The sequence below is a fragment of the Cynoglossus semilaevis genome, chromosome 4 (assembly GCF_000523025.1).
Source record: "Cynoglossus semilaevis isolate Cse_v1.0 chromosome 4, Cse_v1.0, whole genome shotgun sequence".
NCBI classification, from domain to species: Eukaryota; Metazoa; Chordata; class Actinopteri; order Pleuronectiformes; family Cynoglossidae; genus Cynoglossus; species Cynoglossus semilaevis.
Genome location: NC_024310.1, coordinates 4,096,442 through 4,112,967, shown reverse-complemented (window position 1 = coordinate 4,112,967; position 16,526 = coordinate 4,096,442). Strand labels below are relative to the sequence as shown.

General features: G+C 41.1%; 2 protein-coding genes across 2 annotated transcripts; both read right to left on the bottom strand.

Annotated features, from left to right (window-relative positions):
* Window positions 1-4,528: 4,528 nt before the first annotated feature.
* On the bottom strand, window positions 4,529-7,265 carry dhrs13b.1 (dehydrogenase/reductase (SDR family) member 13b.1). Its single transcript, XM_025055288.1, has 5 exons — window positions 7,109-7,265; window positions 6,366-6,484; window positions 6,039-6,162; window positions 5,541-5,867; window positions 4,529-5,320 (listed from the first exon to the last, which is right to left on the bottom strand). Exons 1-5 carry the CDS (start codon window positions 7,236-7,238, stop codon window positions 5,046-5,048), a joined length of 975 nt encoding a protein of 324 aa, XP_024911056.1. The 5' UTR covers window positions 7,239-7,265; the 3' UTR covers window positions 4,529-5,045.
* Window positions 7,266-7,756: 491 nt separating this feature from the next.
* On the bottom strand, window positions 7,757-16,229 carry phf12b (PHD finger protein 12b). Its single transcript, XM_008308658.3, has 15 exons — window positions 15,501-16,229; window positions 15,003-15,184; window positions 13,566-13,638; window positions 12,977-13,433; window positions 12,666-12,786; window positions 12,449-12,581; window positions 12,196-12,360; window positions 11,942-12,085; window positions 11,011-11,743; window positions 10,487-10,588; window positions 10,160-10,291; window positions 9,844-9,939; window positions 9,558-9,640; window positions 9,299-9,437; window positions 7,757-8,977 (listed from the first exon to the last, which is right to left on the bottom strand). The coding sequence occupies exons 1-15, from the start codon at window positions 15,564-15,566 to the stop codon at window positions 8,496-8,498; spliced, it is 3,108 nt and encodes a 1,035-aa protein (XP_008306880.1). The 5' UTR covers window positions 15,567-16,229; the 3' UTR covers window positions 7,757-8,495.
* Window positions 16,230-16,526: the final 297 nt, after the last annotated feature.

Sequence of the window (16,526 nt, the reverse complement as noted above, 5' to 3'; positions counted from 1 at the left end):
ACTCCACTCGTGTTGTGATCAAAGACTGCTTTCTTTCACCCATTATTTTAAAAGGCCTACAGTTAAAATATAGTTATACTAAAAAAATGTATTTCCATTTTTTCTGAAAACCTACGATAAACAGTACGGAAATATTTTGTAGTTTAATTTTATAGACCTATCTTAGAATGTAGTGATTGTGTCACACACTGGTCCTCACTGTGTTTTAGACTGAGGTTGCAACAGATCACACTGAACCTCAACCTGGGACCCACAGAGCTACTGTATGTAATGGGACTCAAAAATAATGAGCATACATACTGCAATCAGTTTGTTAAAAAACACATATGGTATCAGAACAACTTTTGGCAGCAAGAAAAAAAAACAATGACAACCATTATTTAAAACACAGATGTTCTCTGGTATCTTATTCATCATAAATTCACGTTAAATATGTGGGAGTTTATTTGTCCAGTAAACATGTGTCTGACATTCACTTCAGGCAAAGGCGACAGGATCACTGGTACAGTATGTCACCTCGGTGCCTGGCTAAAAAAAACAATTGTGACTGGAATGATTGATCTAAGAAAAACACAATTTCTATGCAATGAATATTTTTAGAGCGGCTAACTCCCTTCTGTGTTGCTGTTAAACAGCCTTTGCTCAGCAAGCAGCATTTTCTCATTAGATCATTGCAAATTGCAAAAAAAAAAAAAAAAAAAAAAAGGAGCAGGAGAACAGGCTCATTTACTGTAGTGCCACAAAAGAATGTACGCTGATGAGGCTGTTAAAATACCGCAGGTTTACTTTCTCTCCATGCCTCCTTCATACCGTTTCCAGACACAGTGGGCAGCAACAGGCAGCGTAATTAAAATGTGCACAAAACAAATGAAAGGAAATGATGATTGAAACTTCTATTAACACCTTCACACTGAGCCCGGTGGTTTCACACAGTGATTTAGCACAAAATCTAGAAATGATCTTTGTTCGCCAGAGGAACTTCAACTCAGTCAGGACAACGTTCTGGTGTTTGTGCTGTATGTGAGCCAGTGTGCAAAATCCATACAGGAATTAAGGGAATGTAAGCGATCTAACCAGTACGTCTTAATGGAAGGCAAGAGCACGATCCACTGCAGAATAAATGCAACGGAAAAATAACACAACAATCAAAATAATGTTTTTCTAAATTCACTTGTGATTTCCCTCTCAGACTATAACCAAAAAATAATTTTACATTTTGTGAGTTACAATGTGCAAAAATTGGTCTGGAATTATTTTAAGATGGCGGTCACAAGTCTCCAATGGAAAAGTAATATTATTATGACTTAACTGTGAAAAGTGTGTCATCCTGGAGAGCAGGTAGACGAGCTACATGCTACATGCTATCCACGTGTCTATTCTCTATTCAGGGGATGTTATAAGTCAGTGATACACTGATAATACAGCATTAACATAACCTGACCACCATTCCACCACTGGGGCCACAGCAACAGAGACTCCCAGGAGATGTGTTCAGTTATATTAGCCGGTGACAGCCCACACAGCATATGGGAGGGTTTGGAAAACAGAAAGGAAAGGTGTGTATTGTGACTCCAGCGCTCGAACGTGCCGCAGCATATCGGTAAACACCGTTAATCACAGGTTAGCAGATGGGATTGTTAATTGCGGCAGAGGAAATAACAAGACCCAGAGGATGCTTCTATTTATCGACACTCGCACTGTTACAGATAAGCGCCGGACGGATGGTGTGTGTGTGTGTGTGTGAGTTCACACTAAACAGTGAGGAGTGTCTGGAGGTAAAGGTGGTGGGGAGATCTAACGTTAAATTTGATCCTGCTAATGCTTGGCCTTGTTTTGGGGGGATGTCTCCTTCCTAGGTCTCCCCCAGTCCATGAGCCTCAGTCCAGGTTTCACACCAGGCACACAAACCATCCACAAACCCCTTTGGGAAACACGCTACAATATGGAGCCTATCTGTTTGCAAGGAATTAAAAAAAGAAAAAAACATTCATGAATGCTTTCCCAGTTCATTTAGAAATTTTCTTTTTTCAGCTTTTAAAAATATTTCTGCCTTTTACCCAGAGTCAGCTGGGATGTGGCCCTTCTCTCTCTCTCTCTCTCTCTATATATATATATATATATGTATACTGTAGGCTGATGACATCATCACTGGGTGTTTCAGGTTTTTTAACATCCTGAGTACTTTTGGTGAGTTAAGGTTGGATTAGATTAGATTAAATACATTTTTAAAATCATTATTTTGTCTGTAAATAACTCCCCGTCCTAATGGTTACCTGCTTGATGTTAATATGCACAAACTTTGAATTAAGAGAACAAACTTTAGTTATACATTTATACAACTTTTTTTTTTACAGTGGACACAGTCACATCATCTAATCGCTGCTGCCATCTTTAAAACTGAAGGGTGAAGTAAACCGTCAGTCAGACTCGTTGATATTGTCACCATACAAACAAGCAGCACGTGGCTCCCACTGCATCCAAATCAATCAGCGCAGCTCTGTGCATGCGGTAGTTGCCTAATTGATGCACTAATCCAGTGACTAAGTACTGCCATGCTGTGAAGTCTGCCCAATGCAAACACAGCACACAAGTCAGCAACCAGCAGCTTCTTAAAGGAGAGAGTGGAGCAGGACTGACAGAACATCTATGAAGTATGGATCAAGGAGGAGAGGTGCACGCCCATGAGCTGCAGACCTTTGGCCTAAAACAACAAAGCTGTCTCATCTGCTGAATCCACATCGGTCGAAGTCTGAAGAGTGAGCAGGAGCTCGAGCTGTTTTTTATTTTTTCATAATCCAGGAAGAAATACATTTTTGTTTTCAGCCATTTTCTTACACTGCATCATGTAGAGAATTATTTGACTTTTTGACTGATAAACAAGTGACTTTAAAGTTGTGAGGGAAAAAAGGTCCACAATAACGCGCTACATTAATTCATAGAAAAACACAATATTATTTTCGTCTTTGCAATACAAAAAGTAACAAGAAATGTTAATGTTAATATTAGAGACATTTTATTCTCCAACAAGTAAAACAATCACCTGTCGTATCTTTTACCGTTATTACCGCTGCATTTTCACAAACTTTGGTGACGTCCACTTATCACAACTGCAGGGTAATGTATGACCACCCTGACCTGGACCTCCATACCTCCACCTGTATCTAAAATAGTTCTAAATAAAACGGCAAACTGTCACGTACCGTGTATCAGTGCTAGCTGTCAGTGTTCTACTCTAATATTTGATTTAAGCTGATGACAGAATGCCAAAGAAATACCTCGTCCACTGTTTGAAGGAACAAGTGAGGTGAAGTGCGGCTGTAAAACGAAGACCGTCATAAAAGACGCCACTGAAGTTTACCTCGAGTCCTTGCAACATGAAGCGGCCAAGAGAGCAGGAGGGGGAGGCTGAGGTTGGGGGTGGGAGAGGGGGGGGGAGTAGGGGGATGGGAACCGAGGAAAGGAGATAGGAATCGATTGTGGAAGTGTGCATCTCCACACCAACAGTGGGGTCAAAGGAGAGGCCTGCACAGAAGAATGTCCTACTGAGTAATTACAAGAGCACCTCTCCTAACACACCCGGCTGACCCGGCTTTCATGCCTACCTGTGTTAATAATCAGCGCTCATAATGAACAGAATCCATAGGTCTGCTGGGTTAAGGTCCTCAACAACCTTGCTCCGAGCAACAGCAGCCAAGGAACAGCATGTGAAAAGCTTGTCGGGAGTTTATGTTGCCCGAGCCATGCTACGCTATTGCCCCCTGGTGGACATTTCGCGGACCAGCATTGTCCAATAGGATTCAAGACACAAAACTTAAAACACACCATCGCGTGTTGGTCTGTTAAGAACAATGAGTTGTTTTGTTCTCTTGAAAAAGCAACGGCATAAACGGCGTATAATACAAAAAAAATAAGTGAAAACATTATTATTAAAGAAAAGTCAGAGAACAAAAACACAAATGAAAAGATACATGGAAATCGAATCAATTAAAATGTTTCATTAATAATTTTAAAGTCTTCAATACTACATCAATTAATACTACCACTAATATTTAAATATTATTTTCAGCCTTTTCATTTTCTGGGAACCAAAAAACTAAACACATCAATTAATACTACCACTAATATTAAAATATTATTTTCAGCCTATTCATTTATTCATTTTCTGGGAACCAAAAAACTAAATAAATAAAAACAGGAAGAACAACAGTTAAGTTTAGTTTAGTTTTTTAGCCTTTTAGCTCCCCATTATGCAGACGAACCCAAAATTAACAGTGTAAACGTTTATATTTTATACTTATACAAAGGAGGATGAACACTTGCTTATGACAATAACTTGTAGTACCACTAGGTGGTAGTAAAAAGTAATTATCTTCTGGTTCAAATTCATACCTACTTTGCATTATGTTATGAACTTACAATGGTGCAAAACGTATGATGTTATTGAAAATTCTTTGAACCTGACATTAAATTACATTTTGTCCTAAATAATTTTGGTTGAATACTGAATCAATGAATAGACATAAGGATGAACAGTATTAACAAAAATATTTATTTTTCATCTTAATTCGTCTGTGTGTGTCATGTACTACATCCACAGATTATTCCAAACTCACAGTTTTAAGATATTATACTCAACATTTTTGGCTGGTTAATCATTTTCCTGTACCAGGCCTGTCATAGCTAACCTTCCATCTGCTTCCATGGGCTGCTGTGTATGCACTAGTGTTACTGGTGTGTCAGACAAGGTCCTATAAAACGGCCTATCTTTTAAATAATGCGTTACTTTGTCCATTAGTTGTTTGTTATTTTTTTAAAATGACATGTTCAATCCCAGCTCATGTATACCTGAAACTATGTTTCTTTTATTAGAAATGAGTCAATATCTAGAGAGAAATTATTTATATAAAAAGGTTTGTCAAAGTCACTAGGATAAATACAATCATTACAAAAGTATCAGAAAATAGCTCCTTGGTGACAAGGTAACAACCATAAAACGCTGAAGTCTCAATTTGCTTAATGTCCATATGCACACAGGTACTTCTAGGTTATGAAACGGTTGGTTGTGTTAAAGCAGCTAACCTCTCACTGACCTCCCACAGTTTCTTGGCCAGGGCATCGTCTCGTCCCCTGACACAGGCTTCCTGAACAGCACAGTTAGAGAAGTAACGTCCACTTAGAGGCTCAAGGCCCTCCTGCACGGCGCAGTGCAGGGTGGTTTGAGACCCACCTTCTGGGTCCATAAAGAAGAGCTTGGCAATGGGCATCACGAGGAGCTGCAGCCAGAACGGCAAACTGCGACATAGTTCTGTGTAGACGACACCTGTTAACGGGAAGAAGTTTGTCTTTTTTGGTTCACAAATCACAGCTCTAATAACTCCTAGCAGGGAATACGTTTGCATCCACAATTTTTCAAAAGACGGACCAAAAGCAGCAGGGAATACGTTTACATCCATATATGCAACAAACACAATTTTTCAAAAGAGGGGCCAAAAGAACTGTAGCTTCAGAATTCAACATTTTCAAGTGCAGTAGTCTCTGACCTGGATGTAGGCTGTAGCAGGTGACGCTCGTTCCCTCCAGCCTGTTGGCCAACTCCCGGGTAAAGAGAACATTACACAGCTTGCTGTTGCAGTAGGCCTGGATGCTGTGCCAGGTGGAATCACCTGACACCAAATCTTTCACAGAAGACAGTAACGGGAAGTCAATGGTTCCGAAGCGGTGCAAGAGGGCGGCGACAGTGACCACACGACTGGGGCCGCATCTCTGCAGTCGCTCCAAAAGGAGGTTGGTGAGCAGGAAGTGACCGAGATGGTTTACCCCAAAGGCTAAGCCAAAACTGTCCTCAGAGCGACCTGGACCCATCACACCTAAAACACGGAAAGATAGTGAGGGCTTTCTTCTAGTGGTAACTACTTCTATTACCATGTGGTTTTAAAACTGAGGACAGTCACTCACTTACTTTGCTCTAGTATTTAAACAATGTACATCAGTAATGAAATAATAATAAACATTTTTATATTATATTATATTTTCTTTACCTGCATTGTTGATAAGAATGTCCAGTCTGGGTTCAGTCTCGAGGAAGGTTTCAGCAAAGCACTGCACCGACTTCAGACTTGACAAATCCAAATGCATGAACAACACTTGATTATTGCTACTTTCCTGGAAAACAATCACAAATATTTCTACGTACCTGTGAACTGTCAGGAAATGACTGAGGCTGTGACACAACACTTAACTATTTGTCTTTGCTAAAGTCAGGGAAGGTGTCTGAAAAATTGATCATGAGGAATGATCATGACATTGATCTTTATCCACACATTAATTACGTGAGACGATTGACTGAGCTCTCTCCGTGTACCCACCCTGCGGATGTCATAAACGGCCATCTCAGCCTTCTCCTTGTTACGGCAGGCTAGGATCACCCTGGCTCCTCTCTTTGCCAGCTGCAAAGCAGTGGCTTTGCCGATGCCAGTGTTGCCGCCTGCAAGAAAAGGCAAAAGTCACATCATGCCCTAATAAATCAAATGTTTTCACACATAAACCTGCAGTCAGATACAGGGCAATACACTGTTAAAATCTTAAAAACTCCTGTAATTTATAAATCTCTAAATACATCCTGGAGATGATAAAGTATTGGTGAACATATAATTGTATTTTTTTTACAAAAGGTAGTTTAAAGAAAGTTAGCATGTCCTCCTGATGTATATTTGCCTATAAACGTTAACATATTTCACAATTTTTTCTCCTGATAAACGTTAACATATTTCACAATTTTTTAATTGATTAACCATATGAACAGCATCGCTGCAGTATCTGTACAATGGTCTTCTTAGCACCCCCTGCTGGAGGAAGAGGCAGTTTACGTATGTAAACAGAACGCCTGTTTAGAGTTGGAAGTGATAACTTTAGTCATTTTGTTATTTTATCCTTTCCGCTTTGTGGTTTAATGTATCGCTGTTTATTGTGCGGCTATTATGTGAGTATGTGACCTTGTGAAAAGTAGTTTCATTATGAGTTTTTTGTTTGCGTAGGGTAAAGTGTAAAATAAAGAATGACTGACAAGACGACAAATGGTCTGTTGTAGCAGCGGACACGTTACAGTTACCTGTAACAATGGCCGTCTTCCCCTCCAGTCTTACAGAGCTCGAGCATCGTGCTCCTCTGCACACACCGTAATAAACCGTCACGTAGATGAACACAGCTGCGGCAGCAACGTAGAGAAACACAGCCATCATGAACTGTGAACTCTAGTTATAACATCACTTCCGGGTATTTTCAAAATAAAAGTTACCTGATGACTCGCGCGCATATGACTTGCAAAACAATTCAAACTATTACATGAAATTAACGTCTTGCTGGTATGTGCAGTATATTAAGGACATTGCTATAACATGTATCTCATAACTTCGGAAGTCCCTGTCTTGTGGTAAGTTCAAGTTTCTCATTAACAATCGGAGAGTGCGATTTTCAGTGACGTCCTCCAAATAGCTGACTAGCAGCCAATGGGATGCCAGTTACCTCATAAATATTAGTAAGACTTATCCTTACTGCATTCTGATTTCCGGTTGTTTTGTTTGCGTCATGTGTATTTCCGGCATTTTATTTTTTGAAAAGCGGTATCTAGAAAATTGGCAGTCAATTACTAGTTAAATCAATTTTATTGTCCCTGTCCACTTCTTAAAGGGTAATTGTCACAGCTATCGTGTGACTGACCAATTAGCTAAGCTATCGTTTTAAAATAAAACAACATCAGTTGAGTTGTTCTTAGAAAATCTTTCTGTATTTACATGTTTGAACAGACAAGCAGATACAGACAAAGAGTGCTTATGTACAGAGCAGCACAAGATGTTAAAATGAGTGCTAAAACAATATGATATTTACAGGTGAATTACGGAGGAAAATACAGACTAGGAACATGTTTTATCACAAAACCTCTGGTACTCTACATAGTATCACAAAGTCATGAACTGTACAGTTAAAAACCAACAAATGGTAAATCTACATGAAATCCAATGCTTCTCCAGAGGAGAGGCACTGAATTATATATATTTACATTATATTTACATAAAATAGTGTATATGCATGTATGTTTTCATACATATATAGCTACCTGGGGTGCAAAAGCAGCAAAAGAAATCAGAATGTATGGAAAACAGTACTACAAAATAAACACTTTGTGCTAAATGGGATGACTGACAGAGTAATATTACACTATACAAAACTAGTATACTGGTTAAAAAGAAAAAACGAAAAAAAAAAAACGAGCATTGGTAAAATATTGTTGCTCAAAATCCTTATAAAACGAACAGAAGATTACCGTCAGTCATTCAAAAACAGAAGAGATTGTCAATAATACTTCAAGTCCATGCAAAGATATAAACCATTAAAAAAAATTACTTTTCCCTGTTGACCAACCAGCTGTGCAGATTTCCCTTCACTGCAACTACAGAGGTGCAAAACAAAAAGAGGGTGGGGAGGGGGTTCTGGGCGGGCTATGGAACAGAGCTGGAGTGCAATTCGGGAATTTGGTGGGGAGGAACAATCTCAGCGTCAGTTTCTTCCTGGCTGGAGGGACTGCTCTCTGTGGCAGTGTTGGGCAGTGGTGCTGTTGGCGGGGTGGATGTGGAGGTGGGGGCAGGGTGGGTGGTGTTGCTGGCTGCGTTACTGCTGCCGTTACTGCAAGTAGCAGCCGCAGCAGGGGTGGTGGTCTGTTCTTCTTTGGGCTGCTTGCTTGCAAACTCTGTGATGCTGAAGACAAACTGCAGGCAGCCCAGTTTGATGTAGCTCCCGTGGTGGAGCAGGGCGGTTCCCTCCCATCCTGCCCCACTGCCTCCTATTAAGCTGGAACTGCTCGACTTGCATGTGCACGACAGCTCTGAGCCGCCCTGAGACTGGCTACTCATCACCCCTATAGCTGGCAGCAGACCCACCGCCGAGTCGGGCCCCTCTCTCTCTTCACGTTTCTTACTGCGGCCTATAAAGACAACACAGGAATAAATCTAATTAGTACCTGACCACATGAGATGCTGAAATAATTAAGTTACGTCACGTAATTAGAAAGTAAAAAGAAAGTATAAAACATATTTATTTAACAACATCTGAAGTCTAAAGCAAGATGTAAACAAAGAATGTCATGTTTCATCATGCATGAGCACCAGCACAGCTTTGCATGATGAGCACTTTAATATATATGGAGGGTTTATGTTGAACAGTCAAATACATAAAAAGGGATTAATGTGATGCTGCACTCTTTGGACATCAGGTAAAGACAGAGATCTGTCAAACGTGCTCTTACGTATGATGCCTTGGACTTTGGCGACTAGGCCACTGGGGACAGTTGGCGAGACCTTCTCAGAGAAATCACATGAGTAAAGGACGTTGTCCACGGTGGTGCCATGCTCACTGTAGTTGAGCAGCTCATAGTGCTTGGTGTTCTGAAGGACACACACACAAACGAGAACGTTTATTTACACTTTTGAACACAGACAACATACTATTTGTTCAACATGAACTGTGGTGAACGTCAGGTCACATTGGTGAGACTCAGTTCATACCTCATCATAAAAAATACAGGCATGTTTCCCAGATATATAGTTGCAATGACCGTAGTTTGTAAGGCACACATCCATGTCAGCACCTTTGGAAAAAAATAATTACAAATAAATGTTAGAGCACAACTTAACACAAAGCTTAAAGTTACAATAATAATAAAAACAACAACAATAATGCAACATATTGTAAGTTTATCTTAATTTGAACTTTTGAAAACAAGAACAACAATTCAAATGCCTAACTCAGCAGCTGTTGCAGTGACTGTGATACAGTGACTATGTCTATTACCTGATCCTATGTATAACGTCCTATAGCACATGTTGACAGCTTCTCCTTTTCCTGCTAATGGATAGAAAACTGCTCGGGCCTGAACCTTCTTCTGACCTGCAATAATAAGAAAAAGAATTACATATGAGGAACACAACTCAACAGTAAACTAAGAACTGTTAGAAAAAGAGATGTTTAAATATTTAAACAGAGTGTCAAAGAACAGCATGTCCTATGTATTTTTCCTATTCAAAATGCAATGCAAACAACATAATTTGCATATTTTCTTGATTTGCATTGAGTTTTTCAGTCACTAAATTCAGTGAAAGTGTCCTACCATCAGGTTTAGGGGTTTTAGGAGGTTCAGTGGGATGAAGGGAGCTGGGTGTTTTTGTGGGGAAGAGCTGCTGGATCCTCTGCCAGGCAAGGAGTTTGATCATTTCTGCATCAAGTTTTTCCAGCATGATGCCTTTACAAACAGAAAAAAAAAACAAGATAAAGGAGAGGTAAATCAATACAATTTGCTTTTGTTTGATTCAGTGAATCTTTTTTTTAAGAACAATTTTCTTGGAATGGAACCAGTTTGATATAAAAGAAAATGTCACAATAAGGATGTTATTATATTTTGTAAAGTAAACAAAGTGACTTGTGCCATCACATCTACCTCCATTTTCACCCTCTTTTTCATCAATGCACTTTGACAGGTCAGTGATGGAGGAGAGGCTGCTGGGCACCAGTGAGTCAGTTCCACATCCGGTCTTTGCCTCTGTGGAAGACAAAACACAGAGACAATGAGCAGTGACTGAAAAACTAAAAATCACATGAGATGAAGAATAAGGCTTTCATTTTCTTTTTTCAACAATTGCAGGATTTGTTTTATTTGCAATGTGTAATTATTAAATTCAATCAACTTGTTTAAACTTGACATACCGAGAACATTCCACTATTGACCACTAGATGGGGATATTGGGCAATAACCCACCAGCATTTTTATATAACGTTATCTTTAAAACATCCCTCATAGGGCTAGTGAGTGAGTAAAAGCAACACTCTGCTTAAGTGAATAATTGTTTTTTCCAGTCGGACAAATATAAAAGTGTAGGGACATTGTGCTTTATGAGCATAGAAAAATATTTTACAAGGTTTTCAATAGTTTGAAGGCCCAGACAACCACAGCTGTGTTCATACCTGGAGTGGAGGACAATGACCCGGACTTGGTCGGATCACACTCCGTTTGATTGCCTTTGGGCAGTGTGTCTGCGATGGCACTGCTGGTGACGGAGGACGAACGTTTTTCATTGCTGGTTGTACACTCCTCCGTCTGAAGCACCGTCTGGTTCCTATGATTCTGTTGGCCACCTTGGGGCCATATCGTCGGGGCAGTTGAGCAGATTTTTGGAGTGCAACTCTCAGTCGTGCTTTCTGGCTCCTTTTTAACCATTTGTGTACCTATGTGGTTTACCGAACTGGAGGTAGGAGGGGGATCTGTGGGAGCTACACTGGGCTGGGTTCTGCACTGCAGCTCCGCTTGTCTGCTGGGGACTGACGAACTGTTACAATCTACGGGTCCATTGGCCTTGGGTGGCGGAGACTCATCTTCTAAAGGTCCATTTACTCCCCTGCATTTCTGACAGGAGGTCAGTCTGCATTTACAGGTGCCCACATTTTCTTGCGTGGGCCTTAAATTAGTACTCCCTTGTTGGTCATCGGTTGTACTGCAGGGCTTCAAGCAGGGTTCGTTGGGGGAAGTCCTTCCCAAAGAGACCTGAGGTTTAACGTCTTCTGCCATTGCAAATGATTTAGCATTGACTTTCTGCTCTGTCTCCTCGGACGATTTAAGTGACTCCTTTGAAAAAGCCTTCTGTTTGATTGACAGGTGTCGCATAATGCTGCACTGAAGGGCGATGACGTTCTGTAGCCACTGTTTAAGACAGAAGGATAAAATTGTGTGATGAGAGTTTTATATTTGCAGGGTCAGCATTTAATTCTCTTTTTGTTTACATCCTTAAATCACTATACATTCAGTTGCATTAGCACAGATTCAAGTAATAAAAAGAAAGAAACTGGGGGTGTTCTTAAACCAGAAAACACTGTTTTTTTGTAACTTTTGTCTTCCTACCTCCTTTTGTTCAGCCTCTGTTGTGAAGTGCCGTGAAGGCAGATGGTCAGGAACCCCGCTACAAACCAGCTCCAACTGACGCACACGAGCAGGAAGTAACATGGGCGGAGGATTCTGGTATTGGGACTTAATGGCATCTGGGACCTGAGACCAAACAATGATTGTAAGACAAAAAACTTTCACAACCCTCCTTTTACTGACATCTCGTGTTTGCATCTAAGTGAAAAACAAATTGGGCAGGAAAGGATGTCTACCTTGATCGTCTTTTTATTATGGTGGAGCGAGCTGCGTCTGTTGGGTGCATTTTGACGATGGACTCTACTGAGAAAGTCCAACTTGACAGCATGCTGGGACATTCTATCCTGGAACTGGTCAAAGAGCTGACAGCGACTGGACAGACTCAGGTTCTTCTGGTTAAGCTGAACACATGGTAAACAAGATATGAGTGTAATGCTCTTTTCAAAAAAGCTGTTAAGACAATTCTGTGTTAAGACCATATTCCCTTACCACTAAGTGCTCCACGTGGTTCGGGCACATCCATTTGCCTGCAGGTAAAGCTGTGAGTGGAGGGTCCAGGCAGTCCATGTGGAACAAAAGGGGACAGTAATCACACTGGATCAATGGAGCCATCCTGCAACTCCTGTCAGAGGAGAAAAGAAAAATAGTGCTGTAAACAGGAAACATCACTGTTACAACATCACTACTGTAACTTTGTGGTACTAACCTGTTGCATGAGTAGCAGACTTTGACTGGAAGAGGAACCAGCCCATTAGGATCCATTTCATGCTGAGGTCTTCTGAAAGGCTTCCCTAACAGCTCCTCTTTTCTCCTTCGTTTACTGCTGCCTAAAAAAGTTGTAAAAACACAATATTAGAGGCGAAGCGCAAACCTAACCTGTTTCACAACATGTATTAGAATATGTTGAAATTAATTGGCCATGACCAGACTCCATTTTTATTTGTAGTACGAAAATCAATAAATACATGTCATTAGTCCTTGACATAAGTATTTCAACTAACTGAAACAAATATTAACCTGGCAGTGCAGTAGTGCAGGTGAGCTCTGTGGGCAGCTGAAACTGAGTGGGGTTTCTTTCCATAGCAGCTGCGATAAGAAGTTGGAAGGGCCTTTTAAGAAGCCGTGGGGTAGGAGCAGATGGTGTAACACTTTCGAGCTCCACACCCTGAACATCATCTTCTGGTTCAGCTGCATCCTCTTCCACATCATTCTGATCTTCAGAGGGAGTCGGGGTGGAAGAAGTATTGGAGGTAGGTGTCCCAGGACGACTACTTGGCCTACTGCTGGTCCTGCGGTCCAAGAGACGTACCTGGGCTACCCGTAAACCAGGTCCTGCTGCTCCAGCCCCTGGAGGTAGACCATCAAGCCGTAACGGGCCAGCACTTAGCTCCAGCTCCATGGCTGGAGAAGCTGAGCGTTTTGATGATGGCCTGTCTGGCAGGCCATTGGTCTGTTCTGACTTCTGCTCCCGCTTCTAATGGCAAACAGAAAACAAATTACAAAAAATTTCAACTTAAGTGCTGGTCATGCAAAAATATTTAAATTTAATATCTGCAGCATTAAATTAATGCTAACAAAGATAAAACAATGAAACATGAACTGATACCTTTTTCTTGACATTGCAGCGATGACACATCCATTCTCCTGGAGGGAGCATTTCTTCACTCAGAGGAGGATTACTGTTTGGGGAAAAGAGAATTTGTCTTTTCATAATAATAATTCAAGACTTAATTCGAAAATCTGGTACACATCTGGACTACATGTGATTCAGAAACACCTCCCACATAAATACTAATAAATCAATCAATTCAATACAGTTTGATGTACCACCATGATACCTGACGAGGTGGAGTCATTGCCGATACTATTTAAATTTATGTCTTTATGATAGGGACAACCAAAACGTAGGAAACAGCAGTAGATATACACTGGAAGTGGCTTTAACTTAATAAGGTAATTACATTCACACAGCTAATTCTGAAACGTGTTTCTGTTTCATGGGTTTGACAGTCATCCTACTGTGAAAAGATGCTAAGATTCACTAATGCTCTGAATCCGTGCCTCCTCACCAACACATATGATGCAAAGGGCGTTTGATCCCGACTGTCTGTGCTGCAACCGCGTAAATGACGAAAGTCAAAATAATACGAGGCATATTTAAAGAGGAAACGGGTTGAAAGGAAAGGACCGACACCACAAATGACGGGACTCCTGATACACAGTTTTCAGCAAACACATCGGTGCTACTACTCTGCTTCGGGAGAACAATAAACGATTCAGCTTCAGATGTTTATCACCGCCTTTTATTAATATTAACTTCGTTCTAGACGGTCGGTAAAATGGCGGTGACAGAAAAAGAAAACAGAGGTCGCCATATTGTAAACATAGACAATCCTGCCTCCATTTTTAGCAATGATGGCTCCACTGGCTGCAGCCACGACAGGAGGGGAGGACCGACGGCAAACGAGCTCAGCTGCTGCTACGTGCACACCCTTCTCACTGGCACCGCGCTTCTTTTAAAAATCACGCTTGATTCAATCACTTTCGTAAAACTGCTCTTTCAAAAAAGAAACGAAGCAAATCGACATTGACTGTCATTATAAATGCAGTGAATATCAAACATGCGAATAGAAAGAGAGGAAATAGCGGTTAGCTTCCTTTGAGTTAGCGGATACCGATCTGCTTTAGCAGAAGCTAAGCACCACACTAAACTTAAAACGTGTTTACTTTAACTTTGGTCACACGACAGAATTTGTAATTGCGACCGGGATGTGTATTCTTTATATTCTAAACCTACGCAATGCCACAGCGAAATAATTGAGCCGATAGAATCGAAATATAACGGTGCTATGTTTACTGAGAGCTGCCCAAGGCTCACTGTCGCCCTCGTCGGTTCTGGTGGGCTTTGGGTGGAGAAGTTTCTAATTAAACAATACTGTGAATGCCTTTAATCGTGTGTTATGTGTGTTTATTTTCCGTCCTGCTACTAAGTTTAGTGGCATCACACTGTATACGTTACATATTAAGCGAGCATGTAACGTACCAGCACTGGAGGTGGAAAGCTGCAGGGCAGTGGTCACAGCACAGTAAATCTCCCCCTTCCCGGCAACTATCACAGGTGTCGTGGTTGGTGGCCCTGCCGCTCCTTCTCACGTCTCTAACCAACTTCCGACTCTTCTTCTCGACCTCCTCTGACTTCGGAGGCGCCAGCAGTGTTTGAATTTGCTGCAGAAAATTTGGTCATCGTTGTTAGAAGGGATTGCAAGGGTCCAGTTCAGTTATTTTCCTAAAAAAAACACTAAAAACTACAGCTTTTGATGCCTAAATCATTCAATGCATAACAGTGCAAGGGAGGCGGTAATGTTAAGTCAAGGCCTCCACTGCCAACACAAACGATAGTTAGCTAAAATATTTATGTTTAGTTAAGACACCGCTTCGGGGTTCTGACAAAGACCACGTTAAGTTATTAAAAGCAACTAAAACAATAGGAATATATTGGTCGTTGTACTTAATCATGGCCTTCGAGAGAAGCAAACCTTACCTCCATTAAGCCCCCAGAGGTATCCAAATCGTACACAATCGTCGGGGTCTCCATTTTGTCCCACATTCATCCAGACTCAGTCGCTACTGAGAGGAACGGAGCTGCAAAATGCCAACCGACTCAAAACAACAGCAAATCCCACGTTAATGTGTTTTCCTGGCGTTTTATCCAACGGGTGGTTGGCCAAGCGATGCCAGCTATCGTTAGCCGGCTAACTACGAAGGCAAGACGTCAGCCAGTCAAGGTTGTGAAGCTAACGGGCTATAAAGCCCCCAAAAGAAAACAAAAATCACCGATATGTGCGTGTTTTGAATGGCGATCGATTAGCACAACATTTTGTGTGCCAATGCCAAGTCTAAAAACAGTATTATATTATTAACGGATTGTTCGTGTAAGCGACAAACCCCAACTGCGGCCTAGCTGGCCAGCCATGATCCTTCTTTCTGCTCCAGCAGTAAGAAGCCCTGTAAATTTGCAAAGCCCTCCGCTCCCATTATCAAAAGAAGACGTAGCCACAAAACGCAGAAATGATTTCGATGTTGTGCGATCCAATGCACAGTTTCCGACAATGATCTGCAAATAAAAATCTTCAATTCGGGTTCGCAGAGATGGAAAATTTGTTGATGTTATTGTTGTGAAAAGCCTGTGCATCTACACTGGCTGCTAGCAACATCCTCTACCAATTGGCGCAACCGCGAACCGTCAGCTACGCATGCGCTGTAAAACGGAAACGAGGACTGGAACGAGGAGCTGGGGGATTGTTTATAACATCTAGAACGTATATTCGTGCACATTTTAACTAAATATGTTTTTAAAGTGTGCGGAGATGTGAGCTATTGCAGCTGACACAGTAACACAATTACAGTTCACGATAGGGACGTGTGTCTGAAAAGCATTTTAACGGTGGATCTAACGATTTTATGTCACCAGTTACGCGACGAAAGCTGCCAATCTTTTACTTTCAGTAACTAAATAGTGGGTTAACATTTTGAAATCATATTGTTTTTTAGTTGTATCACTAGCTCT

Excerpts from the sequence above, each read along its gene's own strand:
- dhrs13b.1 (XM_025055288.1), bottom strand. The coding sequence starts at position 7,238 with ATGATGGCTGTGTTTCTCTACGTTGCTGCCGCAGCTGTGTTCATCTAC. Across the intron at positions 6,485-7,108 it reads GAAGACGGCCATTGTTACAG|GCGGCAACACTGGCATCGGC; the intron begins GTAACTGTAACG and ends CTTTTCTTGCAG. Across the intron at positions 5,321-5,540 it reads CTGCTACAGCCTACATCCAG|GTGTCGTCTACACAGAACTA; the intron begins GTCAGAGACTAC and ends TCCCGTTAACAG.
- phf12b (XM_008308658.3), bottom strand. The coding sequence starts at position 15,566 with ATGTGGGACAAAATGGAGACCCCGACGATTGTGTACGATTTGGATACC. Across the intron at positions 12,582-12,665 it reads GTCTGCTACTCATGCAACAG|GAGTTGCAGGATGGCTCCAT; the intron begins GTTAGTACCACA and ends CTCCTCTGACAG. Across the intron at positions 9,438-9,557 it reads CCTGTATTTTTTATGATGAG|AACACCAAGCACTATGAGCT; the intron begins GTATGAACTGAG and ends TGTGTCCTTCAG.